The following is a 24081-nucleotide window of genomic DNA, read 5'->3' on the forward strand; positions in this document are numbered from 1 at the left end:
ATTGCTAAATAAGGGTCTTAAGATAATGGAAATTTTAATAGCTTAGTGCTAGAAACGTAAGATAATTTCATAAAAATCTAAGAGTTTGGGAGATGTGAGCGAAATAAAAATATCCGTGGATAAGGGGAAGAAGAGGTGAACATTTTCTAAATATACTGCCTTACTGGAGTGGGGATAGGGAGGACACAGCACCTTGCAGGGGGACTCAGCACATCTCATTAGGGGAATTAGTTGGGATTTTGTTTATAAAATAGTAAAGGAGGAGGTATCTGATCCCAAGGGTAGAGAAAAGGGGAGAATCCATTAGTGGAGTGGAAAAGTGGGACCTCCAAGTTGACAATGCAAAGCAACATGATCAAATGAACAAGAAAATAAGCAAAAGAAAAAAATTACAAGATAATGTTAAGTGAAAGCACTCATATGGAAGAAAAAAAATATATGAGTCATGCTACTAACTGTAACTGTATTGAATTCTGATAAATGACAGAGTGGAGACAAAGTAACTTAAAACTAAACAACTCTATGCTGTTTCCAAGAAAATGCTTACACATACACACACAAAAGAAAATACAGCATCAGACAAAGATATACCAGATAAGTATAAACCAGAAGAAATCAGGTTTGGAAATATAAACATCAGACAAGGGGGCATTTAAAGTTCAATGCACTAAACAAATGCTTACTAAAGTAAAACGATGTCTTGCAACAAACACAACAGAAAACACAAGAAAACCCATAAAAAACTTGGCAAAGGATCTGAACATGCAATTCATAGACTAAGAAGTCCAACGGTCAACAGTGATATCAGGTGATGATCAAACAGACTAGCAGTCAGAGAAAAGAAATGAACACCACAATGAGCCCCTCCTTGGAACTGCAAATATTAGAATGGTTTATGATGCCAAGGCTTTAGGGGTGGGGTGAGATTTATGGCAGGGGGTGGGGTGAGTTTTAAGGGATGGCAGGTTGCACGGGTATCACCAGTCTGGAGAGACATTTGGCAACTCAATTTAAGGGTATATATGTCTTATGACCCAACAATTCCACTCTGGGGTGACAGTATGCCCTGTAGTCAAGGAAAATTTTAACTCAATGCTGCATCTGAGGTCCAACATTAGAGAATAAAATATCACACGGAAAGCATGTTAAAAATCACAGTCCTAGAGAGGGACTTACATCTCTCTCTCAGAATTTGGCAGAGATAGAAAATTTTTGCTGTAAAAATAAATAAGGCATGGGAGAATTGTACCAGGAAATTCAAATTTGGCCCGATTCTATAAAAATTTAAGCCTCTATTAGTTATCAGTATGTCAGTCATGGATGTACACATCTCACATCTCAGCAAGTGCTGGCACAATGTCTAGCGTGCTGAGCAAATACATGTTGAATACCTAACAAAGGTATTGCTGTGGTGAATAAATTAGAAATAGTATTTGAACACTCAGAAGGCGCTTAGGAAGGGTTTTCCTGCCATGCCCAGGATTGGGTGGAAATATTACAGAGATAAAGCAAACAGAGTTTCTTCCAAATTATATATATATTTTTAAATTAAGGTTTAGGTTTTCTCCTCACATCTCTGCCTTGGAATATGCTATTAATGCCGTTATTCCCTCAGCAACTGTCCATCTTAAACACAGCTCTGCTCCCTGGAAAGGCCCTGGCATCTCATGAGCTGGGTGGGGGTGTGTTCCAACTCTGTCATTGGATAATTGTGCACGTTTGGCAAGTCTCTGGTGTTCTCTAAACCCCAGATTACCAATCCGTAAAATAAGGATGACAAAAGCTACCCTCCCATAGTAAGGTTCCAATGCAGACATGTCTCCTCAGATGTACTAGTATCATAACTCCAGCTCCATGCCCTGGAGTGAGTTTGTAACCCATAGAGAAAACCAAATTGGTAATCTGTTACCAGCAAATTTGGAAGTCAAGTGCACACATACCCAATAGTCACACTGGCTTGTAGACAACTGAATTTTGTAATTGGGCATAAAATAGTTGTGAGGCTTTAACATGTACAAGTAGCCTTTCGTGAAGATTTAAAAGATTTTTACTGCTGACCTCCCCCCCAACCTTTGCCACCACCAACCACTTCTACTATCATCCCCATCACTACCATCTTGAATTTGCAGAGGATTCTTTTATTTTGAAGTTCTTTATTGTTTGCTTTGATCCACATGACAACTTTACAAGGCAGGACGATGTAGTTTCGAGTGGAGAGAATGTTAACCCAGCACGAGAAAGGGATGTGTCCTCAACTACAGCTAAAATCATGCCACAGAGAGATGACTAGCACCCGGATGTCTTCCCTCACTGAGCCAAGCTCACTCCTGAGGGAGGAGACAGTTCTGAGCATAGATTTTTGGTGTGAAGTTATCAAAAGTCAGGTGAAAGTTATTTTTATTTGCTTTTTTTCCTGTGTTCTGGGAGAATCTCTCTGGTTCTTGCTAATTTGCAAAATCTTGTTAATCCCTTGGCTTTATTTTTATTCATTAACTTGGAAATGTGAAGCATAGCTGATGGGTTAAAAAATTGTTTCCTGTTTTAGGCTCTTTGTTCCTAAAGCCAAATCACTGACAAACCATGAAGATCCGAGGATATGGAGGTGGAAAATCACAGCAGTCATGTCACATGTGCCACAAGGAACACCCACGATTTGCCAGGTTGGATTTTGGAACAGGTTTGGAACTGGCTAATGGGGCTAATTGGGCTCTGAAACTGGAAGGTGAGAATCTAAAGAAGCCAAATAACTACAGGTAGTACCTTGCATTCAAAAATTCTACCTTCACATAGAAGAATGGAAATTCTCACCCTTTTGGATATAATGAACTTCCCAATTTAAAGAAAATTAGCACTCAACATAACTAAATGTCCAACAACAGACCTAAGACATTGTTCCTCAGCCATTTTAGCAGGAGGCTAGAACAGGAGGGTTTATCTTAAAAATATCTATGGATATTGCTTTGCCTAATAGACTGAACCACAGTGAAATCACACACAATCTACAAAGTTCTTGAGAAACTGTTTCAGTAGAAACACTGATAGCTTGGACTGCAAGGGACAGAGACATTACAAAGGAGGCTTTCAGATCCCTCCTCCCCAGTCCTACTGGCAGTAGAAAGCAGGTTGATACAACTACTTGGCAGCAAACATGGGCTACCCTTCATGAGAAAGTAGGCCAGAACCAAGAACCTGAAGGGTGGAGCCTGAGCCACAGAGGATTCTTCCCGAGCCCTGAAACCCAATCAAGGAACATCCACCATTTGCCAGGTTGGATTTTGGAACAGCTTTGGACCAGTGCTTCCTTTTTACCTTTCATTTCTTTTGTACTGAACTGTAATGTCTATAGCTATTATCCTATTCCTGCCCACCATCAACCATCATAAGTTGGGAAAGCTGATGAATAGACTTGTCTCTTCAGTTTCCCAAATCCACAGCTGGAGAGGAATTGTGCCCCAGTGGTTATACTTAGTAGGTTATACTGAAGCACTTCTTCCATACCCAATCCTGATTTAACTGTGAGCTGACACAGTAACAGACGGACACTTTGGGAATTGGGGCAGGGGTGAGTGCATTTTGCATGTGGGAGGGACACTGGGAACCAGAGTGCACAAGCCCTAGAGTGACCCCCAATCCTCCAACTTCCTGGTGCCCATGCCTTTGTGTAATCCCCTCTCCATGAGTGTGGGCAGGACTTGAGGCTTGCTTCTAACCAACCTAATATGGCAAAGGTGACAGGATATCCCTCCCATGAATTTTTAGATGATATAGCAAGAGTGATGGGATATCACTGTGTGATTATGCCATGATAGATGCATAGGGCTCCAAGCTGTGTGCTGTCCCTCTCCTGCTGGCTTTGAAGAAACAAGCTGCCATGAGTTCTACAAACACAAGGAAATGAATTCTGCCAACAACTGAAATGAGCTTGGAAGTAGATTCTTCCCCAGTCAAGCCCCCAGAGAGCAATGAAGCCCACCTGACCCCAGCTGTAGCCTTGTGAGAATTAAGCCCAGTTAAGCCCAGTTAACATGTACCTCAAACATCCAGACAAAGAAACTGTGAGGTAAGAAGCATGGGTTCACTTAAGCCATTTGGGTAATTTGTTACGCAGCAATGGGAAACTAATACAAAGATTCTCCATAGGCAAAGGATTGTGCGATGATGGCAAACTCTTAGGTGAGTGTCATTTTGGCACAGCTTTTTTTCACTGAGATTTTAATATGCTTATAGTGAACATTAGTAACATCCAATCATCTGGATCGATGTGCTGCTTGGAAATCATGAAAGCATTGATAAATGACTTTATCACTCATTTAAATAGTTGACAATATACATGTTGTATCTAAAATTTCATGGGGTGATGGTTACATGAGTGTGTAAACATGTCAAAATTCATTGAGCTCTTCACCAAGATTTCTGCACTTTATTGTATGTACCTCAATAAAAATATAAAACTGCATGACAAAATGATAAAAACTATAGGATCTGACAGTGCCCCCAAAGAAACTTAAAGCTGCCATTCTAGTGCCCCAATTTCTGTGAGATGTTAAAGGAGAGGTAAAATTATATCCAGTTCCAAGCATGTGTGGGAGTCACTGAGAGCCACATACTTTTTTCTTTTGATTTAGAAGGATTATTTTCAGTTAGGTCGTTCCTGCCAGGAGAGAAGAGCTGGGGCAAATAAGGCATTTCTGAGAATATCATCTCCCTTTATATAGAATTTTTGTTATAAAAGCAGAGCCATCCTCCCTGGATGAGTTCAGCTGCCAGGAAGTCACAGCAGGCCACTCAATGGTAAACCAACAGAATTCTGTAGAGATGGTTGTGATTTGAGGGTTTGCTGTTTGACCTCAAATATGATTGCCTCTGGGAGCAGTAAGCCATCCTGGAGAGCAAGCAGCCTGTGTTTGCACATATACTCCTTTGCTTCTTGGTGCACACTTTCACTGATAGTTCCTGTTTAAATAGTTTGCTTAATTTACTGGAGAAGACTTGTGGATCACATGCATAATGAAGGGCTTTGAGTCCAACTAGAAAATGAAGTCATGGCAGTACTGATAAGAAATTGTAGTGAGGGAGGCACTTAAATGATGTCCATGTCGAAATCTTGAGTGCTAGTTCATGGGCTAAATTTTCTAAATGCTTGAATCAGAAGCATCCCCTGTACACAGAAAGAGTCTGACATCTGGCATTAACTTGCTCTGACCTCGAGAGAATCACTTTACCCTCCCTGAGTCTCAGTTAGATGAAAAGGCAAGACTAGATTAGAAGGAAGTGATTTTTTTTTTGACTTAGCATCTTTTATGCATGCAACATTTTCCCAAGCCCTAATACACCCTTATCATCGGGGGCGGGGTGGTGCAGTCATTGTAAACATGGGTTTTTGAGTCAGGTTTAGGGCTTGAATCCTAGGCCTCTTCCAGTTACTAGCTGTGAGATCTTCAGCAAGTTCTTTAACCCTGATACCACTCTTCACCTAAAAGATGGAGTAAATACCACCCAGCTGAACACCTGATTTGGAGGCCAGGATCATGTCAGTTGCCCAATAATGCTGAGTAACAAATGACTCCACCCTCAGTGCTCCATAATGAGCCTGGGCCTGGGCAGCTGCTTCAAACCAGGGATGCAAGTGATTCTGGCCCACGTGCTGCTAGCTTTTCCGGAATCGCTGAACTGTCCACGGCATGGACAGTGATGAGGAGGAGCACAAAGGGGCCTCTTGGCTGTAAACTGCAAGCCTGTGCTCACATCACCCCACTGGCCAGCACAGGTCACACGGGCAAGCCCAAATTCAAGAGGTGGGGAAGTACTCAGACCTCAGAGGTTGCAGTGAGAGGAGTGAAGAACTGAGTTCAATAACTCTGTCCTCCACCGACGGCATATGTGAAGCGCCTATGAACACAGGCTGTGCCTGATCAGTACCTCACGGATCATCCACATCTCTGATTATGGTGTTGAGTTTCATTGCCAGGCTTCTCAAGGCCAATCAATCTTTCCTGTGCTACTGGAAGCAAATTGGAGAATTTCCCCTGCTCAAAAATACAACCACTTCACTCACCAGTCTGGTACTGTAATATATAAAGGCTCTTTCCTTGGAATTAATGTCTTCCTCTTATGCTTCTCTTATCAAAAGCAAATACTTTGGAGGTGGAAGGGCACACAAAGTAATCATTAACCTTTTAGGGAAAAGGACGCAGAAGGAGGAGAGAAAGGGTGTGGGGCAACCAAATGCAGCTGGGGCTCTGTCACCCTAGGCAAGGGGTACAAATAAGTACTGTGGTATAAGCTGAGGAATTATAAGATGTATAGTGAAATAATGAATAAATGAATCAAAATCATACAATCAATATTTTTATTAGCCACCAAATATAGGTGTAACAACATATTTTGCAACTATTAGGACATATTTTATCTTGACTGTTTTCGTTTATGTGAGTTTGCTCTTTTTTAAGGTTGAAGTAGCTGAGAAGACTTGATATGGCCAACATGATATAGCCTCCCAATGAAATATTTGGGAGACTCTGACTAGTTAATATTCAAATGTATAATATAATTTGATCGATACAATTAATTCAATAATTAGTAGGTACTGATAGTTTTTCTAGAAATATTGCTTAACAGATCTGTAATTTTATCACACTATTAAACTAAGTACAAATAGCAGTGAATGTATTTTTCTCCCTGCACTAAAGCTCCTTAGACAATTCGGATCTGGCCATACAAGCTTGCAAAAGAAATATGGGCACTCTCTTTTACAGATGAGGGAACTTCTGTTCAAAGAAGTAGGCAGGTGACTTATCTAAAGCCACAGAGTTTATGAACTGGCAGGTTTTGGACCTAGAATGTAATGTGCTGACTCCTCGGGCTTCCTCTTGCCATTTCTAAGTGTCCAACTGGGTAAACATCAGGGCACTGAATTTCATGCTAAAGAAAGATGCTTTTATGCTCAACATTATATTTTAGTAGAAACACATCTAAGAGGGGGAGGTGGTAAAACCACAAGGACCTCAGAGGCTAAGAAAATCATGGGGGGGTCCATGATTTTTACTAGGGTACCCAGTGGAGAACAGTCACATGAAAAAAGAAAGGGCCGGATTCAGCCCAACTGAAGGTCAGTGTGAGGCTCTCCTGTTACAAGTCATGAAGTAGGCACAGGAGCCAGAAAAGTCGTGATGAAACAGCCTTCAGCTTGGAATTGCTGGGAGTTTCATTCAGCTAAGAGCCTGAAAACCCTCTGATGCATGTTTGACACTCCTTGGTGACAACCCTCAGACGGTAGAGGGGATGCTAAAACAAATCATCCTTCTAGACTCAATTTTGGCCAGTAAGGAAGAGCGCACAAGTTCTGAGGAAATGAGAAGAAACCTTGGGAAAAACTCTTACTCTGGGGCAAAGGGAAATAATGCTGGAAAACATCAGATAGTTGTCCTGTATTTTAGGAATGCTGATTACAAAAAATATTCAAAGAAAGGGCGAGTCCATGGAAACAGCACTAAGAAGGATGACATGGCTCTAAAAATTTAATTCCTGATGTAAAACTGTGAATCATGAAGAGAGAGAAAGGGTAAAGAATTACAGAGCACATAAGGTGGAAGCATTCATTGTTTGATGAGCTTCCAACATACACTGTGACAGAAGAGAAAACAAAATAGTGACACTAGTCTTCAAGAATGGGGTGGCCAGACCTGAGGAATTTACCTCTCTCAATTTTACCTGTGTTTGTGAGTAGGGTAGTTCTTAATGCAAAGATGTTAATGCAGTGGTAGGAGATAAACAAGAAGAGAACCTCAGCTTTGGGAGATTATGAAACATAGAAGATGACAAAGATAGAGGAAACCCAGTCAGAGCCAGTTTTGAGTGGGATTCTCTGTGAGCCTTCAAACTTGAAAGGGTAGAAAGGAGATTGCTACAAAGGGTTTGAAAGATCAGTTAGAAAGGGAAATAGTGAATAAGGATGTAGGTGTTTTAAATGACTTCAAAACTCTTGGTTTTGACAAATTATATTCTATGACCCTAAAAAAGGGAGGGAATATTCCTAATTCAGTTATCTTTGAGACAGTTGTAGAGACTAGAAATTTAGCAGCCAATTGGAGATGACAAAAGTCTCTGTTTTCAGGGAAAAAAACAAACACACACACCAAAAGCTATGGGTAGAGTTGTAGAAGCCACAGATAATCAGATTTTATGTCAGTCCAAAGGCAGTGGTTCTCAAACTTTCTAGTCTCAAGAGCCTTTTATAATTATTGAGGACCCCAAAATACTTTGGCTTACGTTACATCTATCAAAATACACTGCATTTGGAATTAAAACTGAGAAACATTTAAAACGTAAGAATACAAAACACACAATCCATTTCAAGTCAGATCAATGACATCAACTCATATCATGTGGCTTTTAGGAAACTCCACTGTATACTTAAGAGTGAATGAGAGTGAAAATAGGCAAATGATGTATTAGTATTTTTATGAAAATAGGTTTGATCTTGCAGACTCCCTAAAAGAGTTTGAGGGACCCCAAGAGGTTTCAGACTACACTTTGAGAACTGCTGCAAGATCACTTCTCACCATGTGCCCAACAATATTATTTATAAACAGCAAATACTTGGCAATATCCCTTAGTAGAGAAATACATAAGCTGTAAAAAAGCTATTATTTTTAAATAAGCTAATTTTCTACATATCAATATGAATGTGTCTCATAACCTATATTGCATTTATGAGATACAATGTGAATATATTTCATGGTAAGTAAAAAAGCAAGTTAGAGAATATTATAGTTTGTCACTTAATACAATTTAAATATGCAAAATAATACTATTAACATTATTTCTATAGTTCTACTTGAAAATGAAAAATAAATTTGAAGTAAATATTAAGATATGCTATTTGTTCACTTTAGGTAGAAGTAACAAAGGCTTTTTGATATTATCCTTTATATAAATATATATATTTTTAGCATTTTCCAAATGATTTCTAGGCTATTACAAAGGTGATCATTAAGTTCTGGCTTCTGTCCACCTAGGACAGTATTTCTTAAAGTGTGCCCCCATCCATTAGCAGCATCTGAAAGCTTGTTAGATGTACAAATCGTGGGGCCCACCCCAGACCTATTGAATTGGAATCTCTAGGGTGGGTCCCAAGAATCTGTGTTAATAGCAAGCACATCAGGAGATTCTAATAAAAGCCTAAGTTCAAGAACCACCAGGCAAGAACAAATCTGATCATTTAGCCTACCTTTTGCATAAATGCATGTAATTCAGCAGGAATTTTGATATTATTTAAAATGTTCTTGTGGACAAAATGACATTAGATATAAAATGGAGTTTCTCAAAGATATTTGTCAAATGTTTTAAAGGGATCCTCTTCCCACCCCAGATTTTGGGTGTTCAGGTTATTGTGGTGTGCCCACATGCTTGGGTACATGAATTTTAACTTTTGCCACAGGTCCAAACTAACCTGTGTCTTCTGGTTACATTTTTGAAATTTTGGAAATTTTGGCCAGTGTAAACTTGTACTGATTATACCATATGTGAATAAATTCCTTTATAATCACCTAAATCAAGGTTCTCAAAGTGTGGTCCCTAGACCAGGGCATTAGCAGCATCTGGAAAGCTGTTAGAAATGCACATTCATGGGCCCCATCCCAATCCTGCTCAATCAGAAGATGGGGAGGGCCCAGCAATCTGTTTTATCAAATCCTGATAAAACTCCAGGTGATTCTGATGGACTCCAGTTTGAGAAACACTGACCTAAATAAATCTCCACAGAAGAAGTGTGTCCTAGTAAATGTGACAAGCAATTTAAAGAGGGTTCTAAATAGGAACAACTGAAACTCAAATCAGAGAAGAGAGTGTGGGTTACAATGGTGAATTTCTCCCATCTTTTTTTGTTCCCTTTAAAGGAAAACTTGACCAAATTAGAATTGTTGGTTCTACTTGGACAACTTGGCTAAAAGGGCTTTAAATCTGGACAACTCTATTCACTCCTTTCTGTCAATTTACTCATAGCTTCTTATTTCAAGGATTATTCTGACTGCTGAGATCTATTTTGCCTGGCACGCAGTACACATGGTCTCAAGTGGCTTGGAAGATATCTCCAGAGAAGGCATTTCCAAAGAGGGGGATCATCCAAACTGCATGGCACACTTTGGCCTGGAACCCTTTATTTCCTTATTCTGAGAGGCTGGTGGTCAGCCAAATTCTCTTGGACCACCAACACTGTCTCACATGCCAGTATCACTGCCTGCACTCATAGCATCTGGAAACAGAAAGGATCAACTGCATGGAGTTTGGGGGAGTATGAAGTACGGGTTTCTTGGATGTTCTCCAGTTAAAAGCATTTGATCAACTCTACCCTTCCTGGGGAAAATTGAACCTAGCTGACTACTGCTTTGTCACTCCTCGCCTGTTTTTATTTTTTTTCTCATTGGCAAAACTGTGCCTGAAGTCCCATTTGCAGAAATCCAGGGTTCGATTGATACTTGAGATGTATTTTCCAGTCATCTCCCAGTTAGTGTGTCAGTGTCTAGAACAAACGTTTCCGTTTCTTACAGACTGGATGCTCACACATGGGCATCAAGGCTGGAAGCCCACATAGTAAGACAGTCATGGGGCTCAGAAGTTCAGCACTTAGGAAACCTTGCTCCAGCTCTTGGTGGGGCTCATTAACTCTGTCAAAGAGGATGAGCCAACCCATCCAGGAGATGGACGAAATGAGCTAGAAGGTCCTCTTAGGTTCCTACAGCCACTGAGCATGGTGAATTATCACTGAGATGGGAGCTTATTCCCTCACTGCTGGCCAGGACCTGCTAGGATCTGGACAATTGAAAAATTATGGTGAAATTAATCATACTCTGTCCTTATCTAATAATAAACATGCTCTCTAATAAAAGAGTACATATCCTCGGACTTGTGCTAGGTTGTCACACTAAGACTCTGCCTCCTTCTAGAATGCTCCTCATCAAATGATAAATGTACTCAAGGGTAAGAAAATAAGCCCTTGTTTCACGTGGGCATTTTTTCATTCACAATGATGATCAATAGCTGAGGATTCTTCTGAATTTACTGCATATTCCATTTTATGGGTTTTATAAAAACTTAGGATATGAGAAAAATAATGAAACTAAAAAGCAAATTCTTTCTAATCCCAGCTTCTTTTTAGATACGGTCCACCCTATTACTTGGTCATTAGTGAAGCATTAGCTGCTCTTAGAGAGAAACACATTTAATAGCAGGACGCTGCCCAATATTAACCAGTAGAGTTGGTTAATTGTTCAGTTTCTATTAAATATTGATCAATATCTGTTTTTAAATGTGAGGTTCTTTTTTATGTCCCTATAGATTTATCTTCTCATATAACCATCTTTTGAGTATTTTACATTTTAGGTAACCTGAAAAGTTTCCAAATCTTATCACAAAATCAAATTCTCGAGATATAAGACGAGAAGATTCTGTATTGATCTTTGATCAGAACACACCCACATGTTCAATATCAGAATAAAATGACCAAGACCATGTAGAGATGATGGAATAACAATTGTTAACTTACTTAGCTCATGTGTTATAAGCATGCCCTGTAATTTATCAGCTAGGCTTTGTATCCTTTAAAAATGTGCCTGCTTTTATTTTTCAAATGTATCCAATATTTATGTTAACATACAATAAAGTATTTGTGCAGCTGTCTACTAATACAATGACTAAGAGATATAGAATAGAATCTTATCTATTGGATAACATGATGATAAACTTCAATGATGTTCAATTTCCTTAGGGAACTTTCAGGGAATTGCTTGATGGTCTACAGAACTCTTATTCTGAGGTACAAAAGGAAACTGCAATGACTGGATTTCTTTGTAGTCTCCTGACATATCTCAAACTTACTGGGTCTGATTTCTGCTTTAATGCAGTAATTTTTATGAACATTCCTTGCCAAAAATCAACTAGCTGTTTGTTTAAGATAAATTATATCCTATTCTAGGACAGAAATGACTCACTTTCATTTGAAATACTCGAGACTATAAAGACAAATATGTATATATGTATACTTATTAAAATATATTCAATGATATGTAAAACATGTACATATATAAATACATATGTATACACATGTATGTGTGCATACATACATGAAGTCATTTATTATGTTAAAACCTGTCAGTATTAAATTTTATATAAAATAAAAGTTTAAACATTCTGAGGGCAAATGCAAAACAACAAAATGTTGCCTAATATGACATCTAATCAGAGGTTATTGCCAATATTTACCAGAGGGGATAGATAATATTCTTCAGTAAAAGGACTAGTCAATACCATTTAAAGCAGAAATAAAAATTTCCTATTTTGTGATTGCATTTTATGTGTCTGATTTAATAAAAACCTCACATCTGAAAGCTGAGGTTCCTTTCCATGTGTTGCAATTTACAATAAGTGGTGAACTTTATAATTACTGAAGAGTAATTGTGGATAATCTAGATATTTAACAACAAACCCATGATTGAGACATTTTAGAGCTTTCCTGTAAGGATGGTAACTGCATCAAATGAGAACGTACTTAAGCCAACTCAAAGACAGAACCCTCGCCATACCTTCATGGGGGCCAGCTGGATGGGAGTGATGCACGAAGGGTCTACCATGGGCTTCGGCCTGTTGGCAGTGTCTGCTAACAGGCTGTGCCACTGCTGGGGGAGGCCAGTAAATTTCTGTTCTTGTGGATCAAAGCCAGTATGAACCCTGTGTTCGAAGTTGGAAGGGCCAGATATTTCGATCTTTTTCTTTTTCTTTCCAAACATGATGCAAAAACCTGTGAAATACAAACAGAGAAGAGGCAGGTGTTCAGATCTTGCCAGTAGAAGACCATAGGAAAATTATTAAATCAGTGCCAGTTTTCAATTATTCCTCTATGTATCAGCTGCAAAAGATCAAAGTTTGGTTTTCAGGGTGTGTAGATTAGGTAATTTCATTAAAAAAAATTCTGCTCTTTCCTTGTACTTGCCATGTGGATTACAGTTCCCAGCCCCGCTGATTTTGGACTTGGTCACATGACCTGCTTTGATCAATGAAATATGTTTGGAAGAGCAAGCACACCAGTGCAGAGCGGTTTTTGAAGGCACAGTATGTTTCCACTTCCCCTCTTGTGCACTTGCCACGTGGCATGAAGATCTTTCTGGTGAATGATACTCCCTCAGCCTTGGTTCTGGAAGAAGAGATGGATGAAGCACACACAAATCTGAGTTCCAGTCTGGAGCCAAGCCCAGATTAGCCACAACTAGCCACGGGTGACTCATGAGGAAGAAATACATGCTTGTAATTAGCCCACTAAGATTTTGGACTTGTTTGTTATGTGGTATTATCAAAGCAAAAGCTGACTGTCACATGGGGAGGAGCATCTCAAAGTCTGACATGCACTTGAAATCTAAAACATTTGTATGACAAATATGTGTACACATAAAGAATGGGGTTAATAATTATATTCAACACTTAAAATTATTATTAGGGTTAAATAAGTAAACATTTGTAAAACACTTTGAAAAACACCTGGCACAAAGTAAGTGCTGTGAGTATTAAATGTTCTTCTGGACAAATAAATATACAAGAAATTTGACTGGCATTGCCTGCACAGAGGGGAGCCAGGGGGACAAGGCCGGCAGGAAGACCCACTTTGCACTGTATATTATATTTAGAATTTTGTACAATATATTTACCTCTTTGAAACAATGTATTTCACCTAGTTACAACATTTTCTGTGACCAGGGCACCTCTAGAAAATAGTCATTGTGTGCTTTATGGTATTGAAAATGTGTTAAGACAACCTGCTTCCTAGATGACTGTATTTTTTGCTGGAACCTTGTATGTGGAAGGGACAAGGGCAGTCCCTCTGGCCTCTTCTTATAACTGCACTAATCCCATTCATGAGGTCCCACACTTACGTGCTCATCATTTCCCAAAGACCCTACTTTCTAATGCCTGACCTTAGGGGATAGAGCTCAACATATGAACTTTAGAGGGACACATTCAGGCCACAGTACTGGATATATATTCTCTTGACAGTAATCAGGTTCTTCACAGCATTAACTCCCCCAGCCTCTACTGAAATCCATTGTCTCATTCATCCTGGTTGTTATTTCAGACCAATTTGGAAAACAGATGTAAGGTGGTGATGAAAAATGAGTGAAAGATGGATGAGAAAGGCTCAAAATACCTTGATATGCTCTCTTTCTTGGAAAACATATTTATACTTTTTAAAAAACATTCTTCAAGTACCTTACTACAAGTAGGTTAATAAATATCGGTTAACTGATTTTACACATTTGAGAACATGGAAGCCAGAGTTAAAGGAGTAACAGAATCCAGTTGTAGTGGACTGTCACAGGAATGGCCTCTGAGGTTTCATCCTTGTCCATGCCCTTGGGTGGGCGACTCCCACACAGTCTCTGGACCTGGGTGTGTAACTGATTGCAGCTAATAAGACAACAGAACCCATCACACAGCAAGAAATGTGCCTGCACATTTGGGTATACCATCCTGTTGCTCTTGGAACCAGCAGCCAGCATGAGAACAAGGCCAGGCTATCCTACCAGAGGATGACAGGCGATGTACCCAGTCACTCATGAGCCCAGCCAAAAATCAACTCTGGAAGCAGAGCCACCTAGCTGACCAGCAGGTGACTAGACTAGGTGAGTCTAGTCAAAACCAGCAGAAGAACCACCCAGCTGAACTAGACCCAAAGTGCTGACCTATAGAATCAGGACACAGATAAATGACTGTTGCTTAAACCATTCTATTTTGTAGTAGAAAAAGCTCAACTAATAGCAAAGACCTGTTTATTATCCCATACCTTGCATCTTTAGATGCCCGTAATTTTTTCTCTTTCTGTTTTAGCTGCTCCAGAATCTCAAGTAACAGCATCCAGTCTGGGTAACTGTATTAGTTGTTATACAACTGTGTTAACTCAAAGGAGTCTTGATTGTAATGCTACTGACTGGTTGGATGAGGGCCTGGAACATTTTCAGTGGCCAGGAAATCATGTCAAACAAGTAAGTAGCTCTATGAACCATCTCTCAGCATTATTTAGTGAAAATAAAAATACATTAGAAAATATAATTGAATTATGTGCTGGCTGAATCTACTTGGCATTTTGATAAATTTTATGAACATATTTTAAAAAACAAGGTAGCAATTATCTTAGAAAAATCATTTGAGAACAGTTCTTTTTGCAGGTATTCATACCTGAACAAACACTGAAAATGCTATGTCAAATATATTTAGAACCACAACAGAAATGTCTCACTATTTCCTTTCTGACTGTTAATTTCCCAGTGGTCACTATGCCATTCAACTGAGAATGTAAATAAGAAAATATTAATGAACAATTACTATTCTCTTTTTAAAATAAGACAGTCATGGAGAGGCAACCCATAGCTAAATTAATTTACCTATGCTGTATCCTGTGATACTATTCAACTGTAATTTAAATGGTAATAAATATAGTTCTACATATCTACTAAGTTTGAATTAAGGAGTTACAGAGGAAGCAACATAAAAGGAAAATTTTTAAATTCCAAATCTTAAAGCAATGTTCCCAGGAAGCTCAAAGTTGACTAAATGCAGGGAGAGAATCTTCATGCTGTATAGTGATACTCCATTAGTGATGGTCATTGGTCTAACAGCAATGAGGAATCTCACACTCCACTGAAAGACAGAGTCCTGAGGGTTTTTACACTACAAAGCAGAGTGACACATGGTAAAGAACCCTCTTAAAATCCCAACATTTGTTTGATAAATTGTTTTTTCTCTCTGTTGTGTCTATGCTTAGTCTGTACTTGGCACAGAGGGAAATGTTCATGCATCTGATCTCACTTAAATCTCATAATAACCCTATGTGGGGGGTCCCCAAGACCATCCCCAGGTTTGATTTGCTAAGAGAATCCCCAGTACTCAGCATATACTCATATTCATGGCTGTGATTTATTACAAAATCAGCAAAGGGAAAAGGCACATGGGCAAAGTCTAGAGGAAAGTAGGTGTAAGCTCCCAGGGTCCTCTTCCACTGGGCTCACAAAGGACGTGGTTAATGCCTCCAGCACTGAAGAGTAACAACACACATGAGATGCTGTCTCCCAAGGAAGCTCATTAAAGACTCAGTGCCTCAGACCTGTATTCAATATTGGTCATGCTGATACCCTCTGCCAAGCCTGTGCCAAAATTCCAGACTCTGGAAGGAAAGGAGAGGTTCAAGAGAAACCATAAGGTTTGCATGAACAGTTCAGTCACTGGGAGCTACTCTTATCAAATAATGGGGGGTACCTGTGGGTATAATTGCAATATTTCCAGAATCTCTTGACTGGCCTCTATACCAATAGGTGTTTCCAAGGGGTGGAGAGAAGTAGTTCATCTCCATATCAATAGGTAATTACAAGAGGGGTGGTGAGCAAGCATGCACCTGGTTTGGAGAGGCTTAGTGAGGTCCTTTTGCAGCTGGATTGCAAGAGACATGGGTGAGCTGAAGTAGACAACTGCTTGGAAGTCATAAATGGGTTTCTCCTACTTTATTTCTCCCTTTGACTGATTTTGGCTTCAAAGGTTATTTGCCCCAAGGTGGAAATATATTTTCCCCCTGGAGTTACAGTACCCTCCTACAATCCTATAATAAGGTAACTATGAGATTCTGGAGGATTCTGAAATGGGACTCAAGCCCAGGTAGTCCACATCCTCTGAAGTGTTCTACACTTGTTACCTGGACACCAGCCCCACCTCCACTACACGACATACCTGTAGCTCTGCAGTCTGAGAGACAGTTCTCCTGTCTGCATGGACATGATTCTGGATTTGCAGAGTTTGTGGAATAGTTAGGATAGCTAAACAAGAAGGACCTGGAAGAAGCCCTTTGACAACAGCATCAGCAACAGCTAACATGAAGTGAGTTTTTCCTGGAATCAGACATTATCTAGGCTCAGTATGACAGGCATTCTCTATATTCTGATAACTCTGTGAGATAATACCTTTATTTTTCAAAGGCAGGGAATGAAACTTAGGAAGGTTAACTTATTTGGTTTCTCAAGGTGACAGGGTTAACAAGGGGGCAGATACGGACTGAAATCCAAGTCTACCTAACCTCAGACTCAGTTTTGAAGGGCTGAGCTTGACTGCCTCATTGAGAAATCTTCTTCCATTATCAGTATGCAATTACTTTCATTTAAAGTGAATTTTAGGCAAACCCAATAATCATGTACCTAGAACCAGCCTGGCATGCATAGGGGGGCTGGGCGGGCCTCCCAAATCCTTTATGACATCATCAAGCAGCAGGGAATTTGGAGATGAACAACAAAAATACATGTCACCCTGCAAGATGTAAGCTCTTTAAAAAATAAAGGATTATTATAAAGAAGCCATTACAGAAAAGGAGAGAGATAACAGGAAACTGGTGGGGGGAAGGGGCAACTGGAATAGAAATAAAACATAATCATAATGCAAATCTTGGCTCAACAGGAAACAGTGACAAAAGTCACAAAATATAAGGACTGTTAAAACCAAAAGTAGTCCCCAAAAATTATATTGGGAAAATAGGAGAGGTGTGCTAAAATCTGTCTATCAAAAAAACTAAATTAAAGCTAAATTCTACCTATCAAAGCAGAAAATAAAAGGATGGAGATGCCTAAATTAATATAGCTGCATACATGCATTTTTTGTGGGAGGACATACATAAAAAATTAGAAAAGAAAAAATCCAGAACTTAAGAAATGCCATGGTAGCCTCTGGGAAACAGAAGCTGGAGTTAATGGGGTAGATCAGGGGACCACTGGATTTCTTTTACTTTTTTGTAAGCCATGGGTAGTATATTTCTTTCCTAAAATATTTTTAAACCAATTGAAAACAAACACTTGTTAGAATTAACATGCATCAGAATATATTCAAACAGAATTTAAAAATCCATCCTTTGGGTTGATGTTCAGAAAAAGATTGATTTATAAGGGTAGTCAAGTAACAAGAGGGCTACCAATCATCATTTTGAAATTGTACCTAGAGAGGAGCCATCACAAATGATTGGTGTAGCTGTTAGCCCTTGGGAAATATAGCAGATGACAATTCCGGTGTCCAAATGGCATCAGCCCATCTAGATTCTCTCATCTTGCCTGGTAAGTGGCAGTCACAACAAATGAGTATGCATGAAGGTGTGTGAATCACTAATAGATTGCCAATCATAGGCCCTTTATCCTTCTTTCAATTGTTCTATATCACTTGCTAACGTTTTGAGTATTGGCAAAACCTACCTAACTCTGTGGTAGCCATGACCACTGAAGTGTTGTGCAGCTTAGGAAAGAAATACCCCCTTTAACTGTTGAATTGCACATTTACAATTGGATGAACAGACTGACACGTGTAAAGAAACCATGTATGACAGTTAAGACATAAACTAATACCCCCTATTTCTAGTCTCTCTAGAACCTGTTTCTTAGCTGAAAGGTCCTCAGTTTATAGTATAAGCATTGTTTTGTCTAGGGTTCTCCTGAGAAACAGAACCAACAGGATTTTACATATATATATGAGGAGATTTGTTATAGGAGTTGACTAATGCAGTTACACTGGTCAAGATGTCCCATGATCTGTCTGCAAGCAGGAGAACCAAGAAAGTTTACTTAATTCAGTCCAAGTCTGCTGGCCTGAGGATCAGGGGCTGATACAGTGTAAGTCCTGGTCTGAGTCTGAAAACAAGAGAATCAGTAACATCAATGTCCAAGGGCAGAAGATGTCTCAGCTCAAGCAAGTAGGGAATGAATTCACCTTCCTTTGTCTTTTATTCTATTTGAGCCCTCAAGGAACTGGATGATGCCCACCCACATTTGGGAAGGCCATCTGCTTTATTCGGCTCACCACTTCAAATGCTAATCTCGTCCAGAAACAGCCTTGCAGACACATCCAGAAATAATGTTTTGCCAGCTAACTGGACATCCCTTACCCCAGTCAAGTTGACACTTAGTATTAATGACAATAAACATGTAGGGGAGAATGTATAAGGACATTCTTGTTTATGCAGAAAATAAAGTGACCTTGCAGGTATATTTCAAAACTCTACCAGACTGCAAGCATGCTTACTGTTCCAGAAAATTGCCACTAACACTTTTGATTTTCCTGAATATTTTTGGCTCAAAAGTCAGTTTCAAGACTGAATTATATTGTCAACTTTCTTGTTCAAAGTGTAACTTTTTAAAATATATATAGATAGATACACATGTAATTTAATTTTTAACCACTTCTGCCATTGTTTATTACTGTGTAGAGCTGGACTATTTGGTAAATGGTGGTATAATGATGGGAAATATTTGCAATTTAAAAAATGTTGGCTTGCTCATAAGGAGTTTTGAATGGAGTTGGAATCACAGGATATAAACTCACAAGATACTAGTTTTCTAGTGGATTCAAAATTAAGAAGGTATTTGAGACCCATGCTACAATGTGGATGAAACTTAAAGATATTATGCTAAGTAAAATAAGCCAGACACCAAAGGATAAAAGTATGATTCCACTTCTTTGAGATACCTAAAGTTGTCAGTCATAAGGACAGAAAGTAGAATGGGGTTGCCGGGGGCTGGGAGGACAGAAAAATGGGGTCTTACACTTGAATGGATCACAATTTCACTTTGGGAAGATGAAAAATTTTGGAGATGGATGGTGGTGATGGTTGCACAACATGAACGTACTTAATGGCACTAAACTATACACTTAAAAATGGTTAAAATGGTGAATTTACATTATGCATATTTTATAATAATAAAATAACAACAATAGGTAGCAGTGTGGATATGTTGAAGGAGATTTGACCTGCATGGGAGGTGGGGGGAAGCAGTTAAGAGAGGGGGGCCATGTTGCAGATGGGGTGTGGGAGGGACCCGGAAGATGAGCAGGGCTGGAGCCTATCTGTTAAACCAGCTTTAGTTCTCATCCCCCCTCACCACCAGAGTGATAATTGGTTCAACCCTTGGCCCTGACAATGACTTAGGAATATGCTTGCTGAAGTCACGATTCAGTGTAATTTCTGGACTATTAACGTTTTCAGCCAGACAGCTGGATACTTAGAGTAAGATCACAGAATTTAAAAACAGTGCCTTTAATGTACATCTCAGGAGCGAGTCTTTTCTCCTTGACTTCTTCATGAAGCGATTTTTCTTTTCTTAGCCTCAGCTTTATTCTGAAGAACTTGGTCATTGTAATAATGGATATTTAAGTATTTCAGAAATACCTGCCTATGTTCAGATAATTTAGGCATAATGACTGGCCTGTCACTGGTAGAAGAAAGATGGCTGTTTGAGAACTTGTACTGCTGAGGGCATGGCACCAGCCACGTCATCCCCTGGTTGAGATGTCATTGCTCAGTTATGCATTTGTCAGAGCCCCAGAATCAGAAACAGAACATTCACCAGGCATTTAGTTACGTTGCTTTCAGGTGAAATATAACACAGGTCACTCAGGTGGGGGAGTCAGGGGATAATATAAAAAAACTTGGAAAGCATTCATACTATAAACAATAATTACATATATAAACCAAAAATAAACTTATTTTCTAAGGAAAAATTGTTGTGTCCAAAAAGATGTAAATGACACAGTTTCTATTCCTTGGGTACTTTTATTTCGTGTCTCTTGGACATCATCCGTGGCACAGCCATTGTGTTACACAAGGTGCTTCCCACTCCAGGAAAACTGCTTCAAAGCATGTTGGGTCAGTAAAAAGATGATTTATGGACCTGGTCCCCATTTGTATTATAGACACTCACCTTCCAGTGGCATCTGCTTTTCTGACATGAACCCTAATCCAGCTACACCTGCATTCTCAACAGTGGGAACCCCTTTTTTTGCTCCTGTGGAACTCACTCTGACTTCCAGTTTCTATCCTTTGGATGTGAACTGAGCCTTCATACCTCACTCCTCATTTCTTATTCATCCTTCTCAACTGTGTGAATCTCTTAGGCACTTGCCATTGTTCCAGTTGTGTGGATCTCAATGATCTTCTGGCTTCTTCTCCTCTACTGATTCTGTCCTGATTCTTCTGGAATCTGTGGCAGCAGTTGGATTTCTCATATCCGTTCTCCCACTTGTACACTGTTTGGAGCCCTTAACCATGCAAGACCACTCTGGTCTGACCCAATTTTCCATCCTGGCTTCAATTCATCCATCTTACTTTTTTACTACCCAATACCCCAGGACTCACACAAGGCATGCTTTGAGGAAAACATACTTAAATTTTCATCATTTTCATACTGACCAGAGTGATACATAATGTTAAAATGGTAGAAGAAAATCATGGTTCATAGAGGAGCATCAACAGAGTAGGCACTCAAAAAAATAAAAAAATTGCAGAAAAATGTGTTAAATGTTATGGTCAAAAGCCACGATTTCACCATGGTGATTGTATACCATAAGTTCCCTTCCTCCTTAATGCCAATGACCCCAAATACAGAGCCATAACCCAGACCCCTCTCCTAAGCTCCAGATTTAGGCATCCAAATCTCTTGGGTTCCTCGCACTCCTGACACTCAGGATCTCCAAAACGAAAGTCACGATCTTCCTACTTCTCAACTTGTTCCCTTCTTTAGATCTCTCCATCCTCATACACAGCACTAGTATAAAATCAATGTATGTAATTGGCTACAGTAGTATACAAAACAATTGTATACAATCCTAGTATAGTTGCATCCAATTGCTGAAGCTGTTCTGGGAATCCCCTTTGATGTCCCCTCCTCTATCATCCTGCACACCCACTTCCCACCAATTCCTTTCCACTCTGCTCCCCAAATGTCCACTGTATCTGTGTATCTCTCTGAATTCCCACTTAATTAGTTTTCTATTGCTACTGTAAGAAACTAACAAAAATTTAGAAGCTTAGACAATACATATTCATTATCTCACAATTCTGGAGATCAAAGTCTGCTGTGGGTCTCAATAGCTGAAAATCAAGGGATCAGCAGAGCTGTGTCCCTTTCTGCAGGCTCTACAAGAGAAACCATTTCCCCTCCTTTTCCAGCTTATAGAGGCCACCCGCAGTCCTTGGCTCTTGGCCCTCCTTTCATATTCAAAGCCAACATTATTGTATCTCTCTCTGTGCCTTGTACACAGCTCTGCCTGACTCTGCTCTTCTGCCTCGCTCTTCTGCCTCGCTCTTCTGCTCCTAAGGACCCTTATGATGACATTGGGCCCATTTGGATAACCTCCCTATTTTAATGTCAGTTTAGTAGCACCTATAAGGCTACCCGCAATCCTAATTCCCCTTTGCAATGTAACCTAACATATTCACAAGTTTCAGGAACAAGGTAGGCATTACTCTGCCTGCCAGACTGTCACTACCACAATCTGTGCCACCATCACTTTCTTCTAAGCTACTACAAAGTCCTCTAGCTGTTTCCCTTCAATTAAGTTTGCCCCCTTCCAAGCAGCCCTTCACCTTGCAGGCAGACCAAACTTTCTCCTAAGCCTTTTCTATGGCTTTGCACTGACCTTAAAAACAAAACCCTACTCCTTATTATAGCTCCCAGGGCTCCCTGGGTCCACCCCCTGCCTACCTCTTTAACTGCATAACTCTTTGTCCCCTTCATTAAGCCTTACTGCCCTCAGTCACCTCCGTTACCTTAAAGGCCCTTGCCCCTTCCAATTTCTGCCTCCCTCCCACCATATCAACCCCCCCAATCTTGACCCTTACTTTAAGTCTCCCTTCTGGTCTTAGATCAGATGCTTCCTCAAGGAGGCCATTTTTGAACCCCAGAATTTCTTCTTATGTTCTCCACAGCTCCTTATATAACTATTATGCTATAAAAAAGATTATTTCACATTAAAGAAGTAATGCATGAACACAAGCTGGTTGTGGACAGTTCAAACAATAAAGCAGCACACAGAATAACAACAGGCCACAACTGCTCCCATCACAAAATCCCAAACCTGAACCTTCTGTTTGATTGTGCCGTCCCTGCACACAACTTGTATTTTCATACATTACATTATATCCACTGTTGTGGGATTTGCTTTTTGTGTCATTTAACCTGTTTTGGCTTTTATGATTTTTTAGAAAAAAAAGCAAACCTCCATCCACTATTTTTCCATATCAATACACATATCAATACTCACCTTTTTTTTAAAGTCCCCATAGCATTTTATAAAATGGAACATACTGTAATTCATCCATTGATTCCTTTATTGATTAACATTTAAGTGTGTGTGGTCTTTTTTTATTTTGACTATTAAAAACAACATTCCAGTGAGAATCCTCATGTGGGTATCATTCTGCATAAATTTGAGCAGTTCTGTGGCATAACAGGTAAGATATGGAAATAATGGGGCAAAAGGCATAAGTAGGCTGCTAGGGCTGCCATATAAAGTACCACTGACTGGCTGGCTTAAACAACAGGAATTAATTTTCTCACAATTTTGGAGGCTTGAAATCTGAGATTAAGTTCAGTGGGCTGCTTCCTTCTGAGGCCTCCCTCCTTGAATTATTGATGATCATATTTTCCCTGTTTTCACATGGTCTTTCATCTGTGCCCAATTGTTCCCAGTTTCCTGGGACACCAGTCATATGGATTAAAGCCCACACTAATACCCTCATTTTAACTTAATACCTCTTTAAAGACCTTGTCTCCAAACACAGTCACATTCTGAGGCAGTTAGAGTCTCAACATATGCATTTGGTGGGGGTAAGGGGTGGTATAATTCAGCCTGAAACAGTATGTAAGTTTAAAATTTTTTAAATGCTAGCAAGTTGGCTTTCAGAAAGCCTGGATCATTTTCCTCTCCAGCCAATGTTGTTGGAAAGCAAAGCTGGTCTTCCCTAGTCAGCCATGAGCCCCACAAGTTGATTTATCCATGCCTGGTGACAATTTTGGGTTAAATCAGATTGGCAGCCCACAGGGTGAGATTGGCGGCATGTGATGGGCATGGCATTGGCAGAGTGGGACAGAGAACACAGGCTGTATGTGGGTTCCTTAAACTTTCCTTGTAAGTTTTTATCACTCCTTCAACTATATTTCATGAAGCACTTATTGTGTTCTAAGCACTGTAGGAAAAGCAGGGGTGGGGTGGCAAGACTTTATGGAGTAGAGGTGAGAGACT

At 39.7% G+C, this 24081-nt stretch overlaps 1 protein-coding gene across 2 annotated transcripts in view; it reads right to left on the reverse strand.

The window, feature by feature from the left end:
• Positions 1-24081, reverse strand: part of PAK5 (p21 (RAC1) activated kinase 5) — a 258183-nt gene that overhangs the window by 77061 nt on the left and 157041 nt on the right. For both annotated transcript variants that reach the window (XM_037017616.2, XM_037017617.2), the window contains exon 3: positions 12579-12793. In XM_037017616.2, coding sequence (XP_036873511.2) covers positions 12579-12782 — 204 coding nt within the window. In that variant the 5' untranslated portion in view covers positions 12783-12793. The remainder of the gene's footprint in view (positions 1-12578; positions 12794-24081) is intronic.

The sequence above is a fragment of the Manis javanica genome, chromosome 5, assembly GCF_040802235.1.
Source record: "Manis javanica isolate MJ-LG chromosome 5, MJ_LKY, whole genome shotgun sequence".
NCBI lineage: Eukaryota > Metazoa > Chordata > Mammalia > Pholidota > Manidae > Manis > Manis javanica.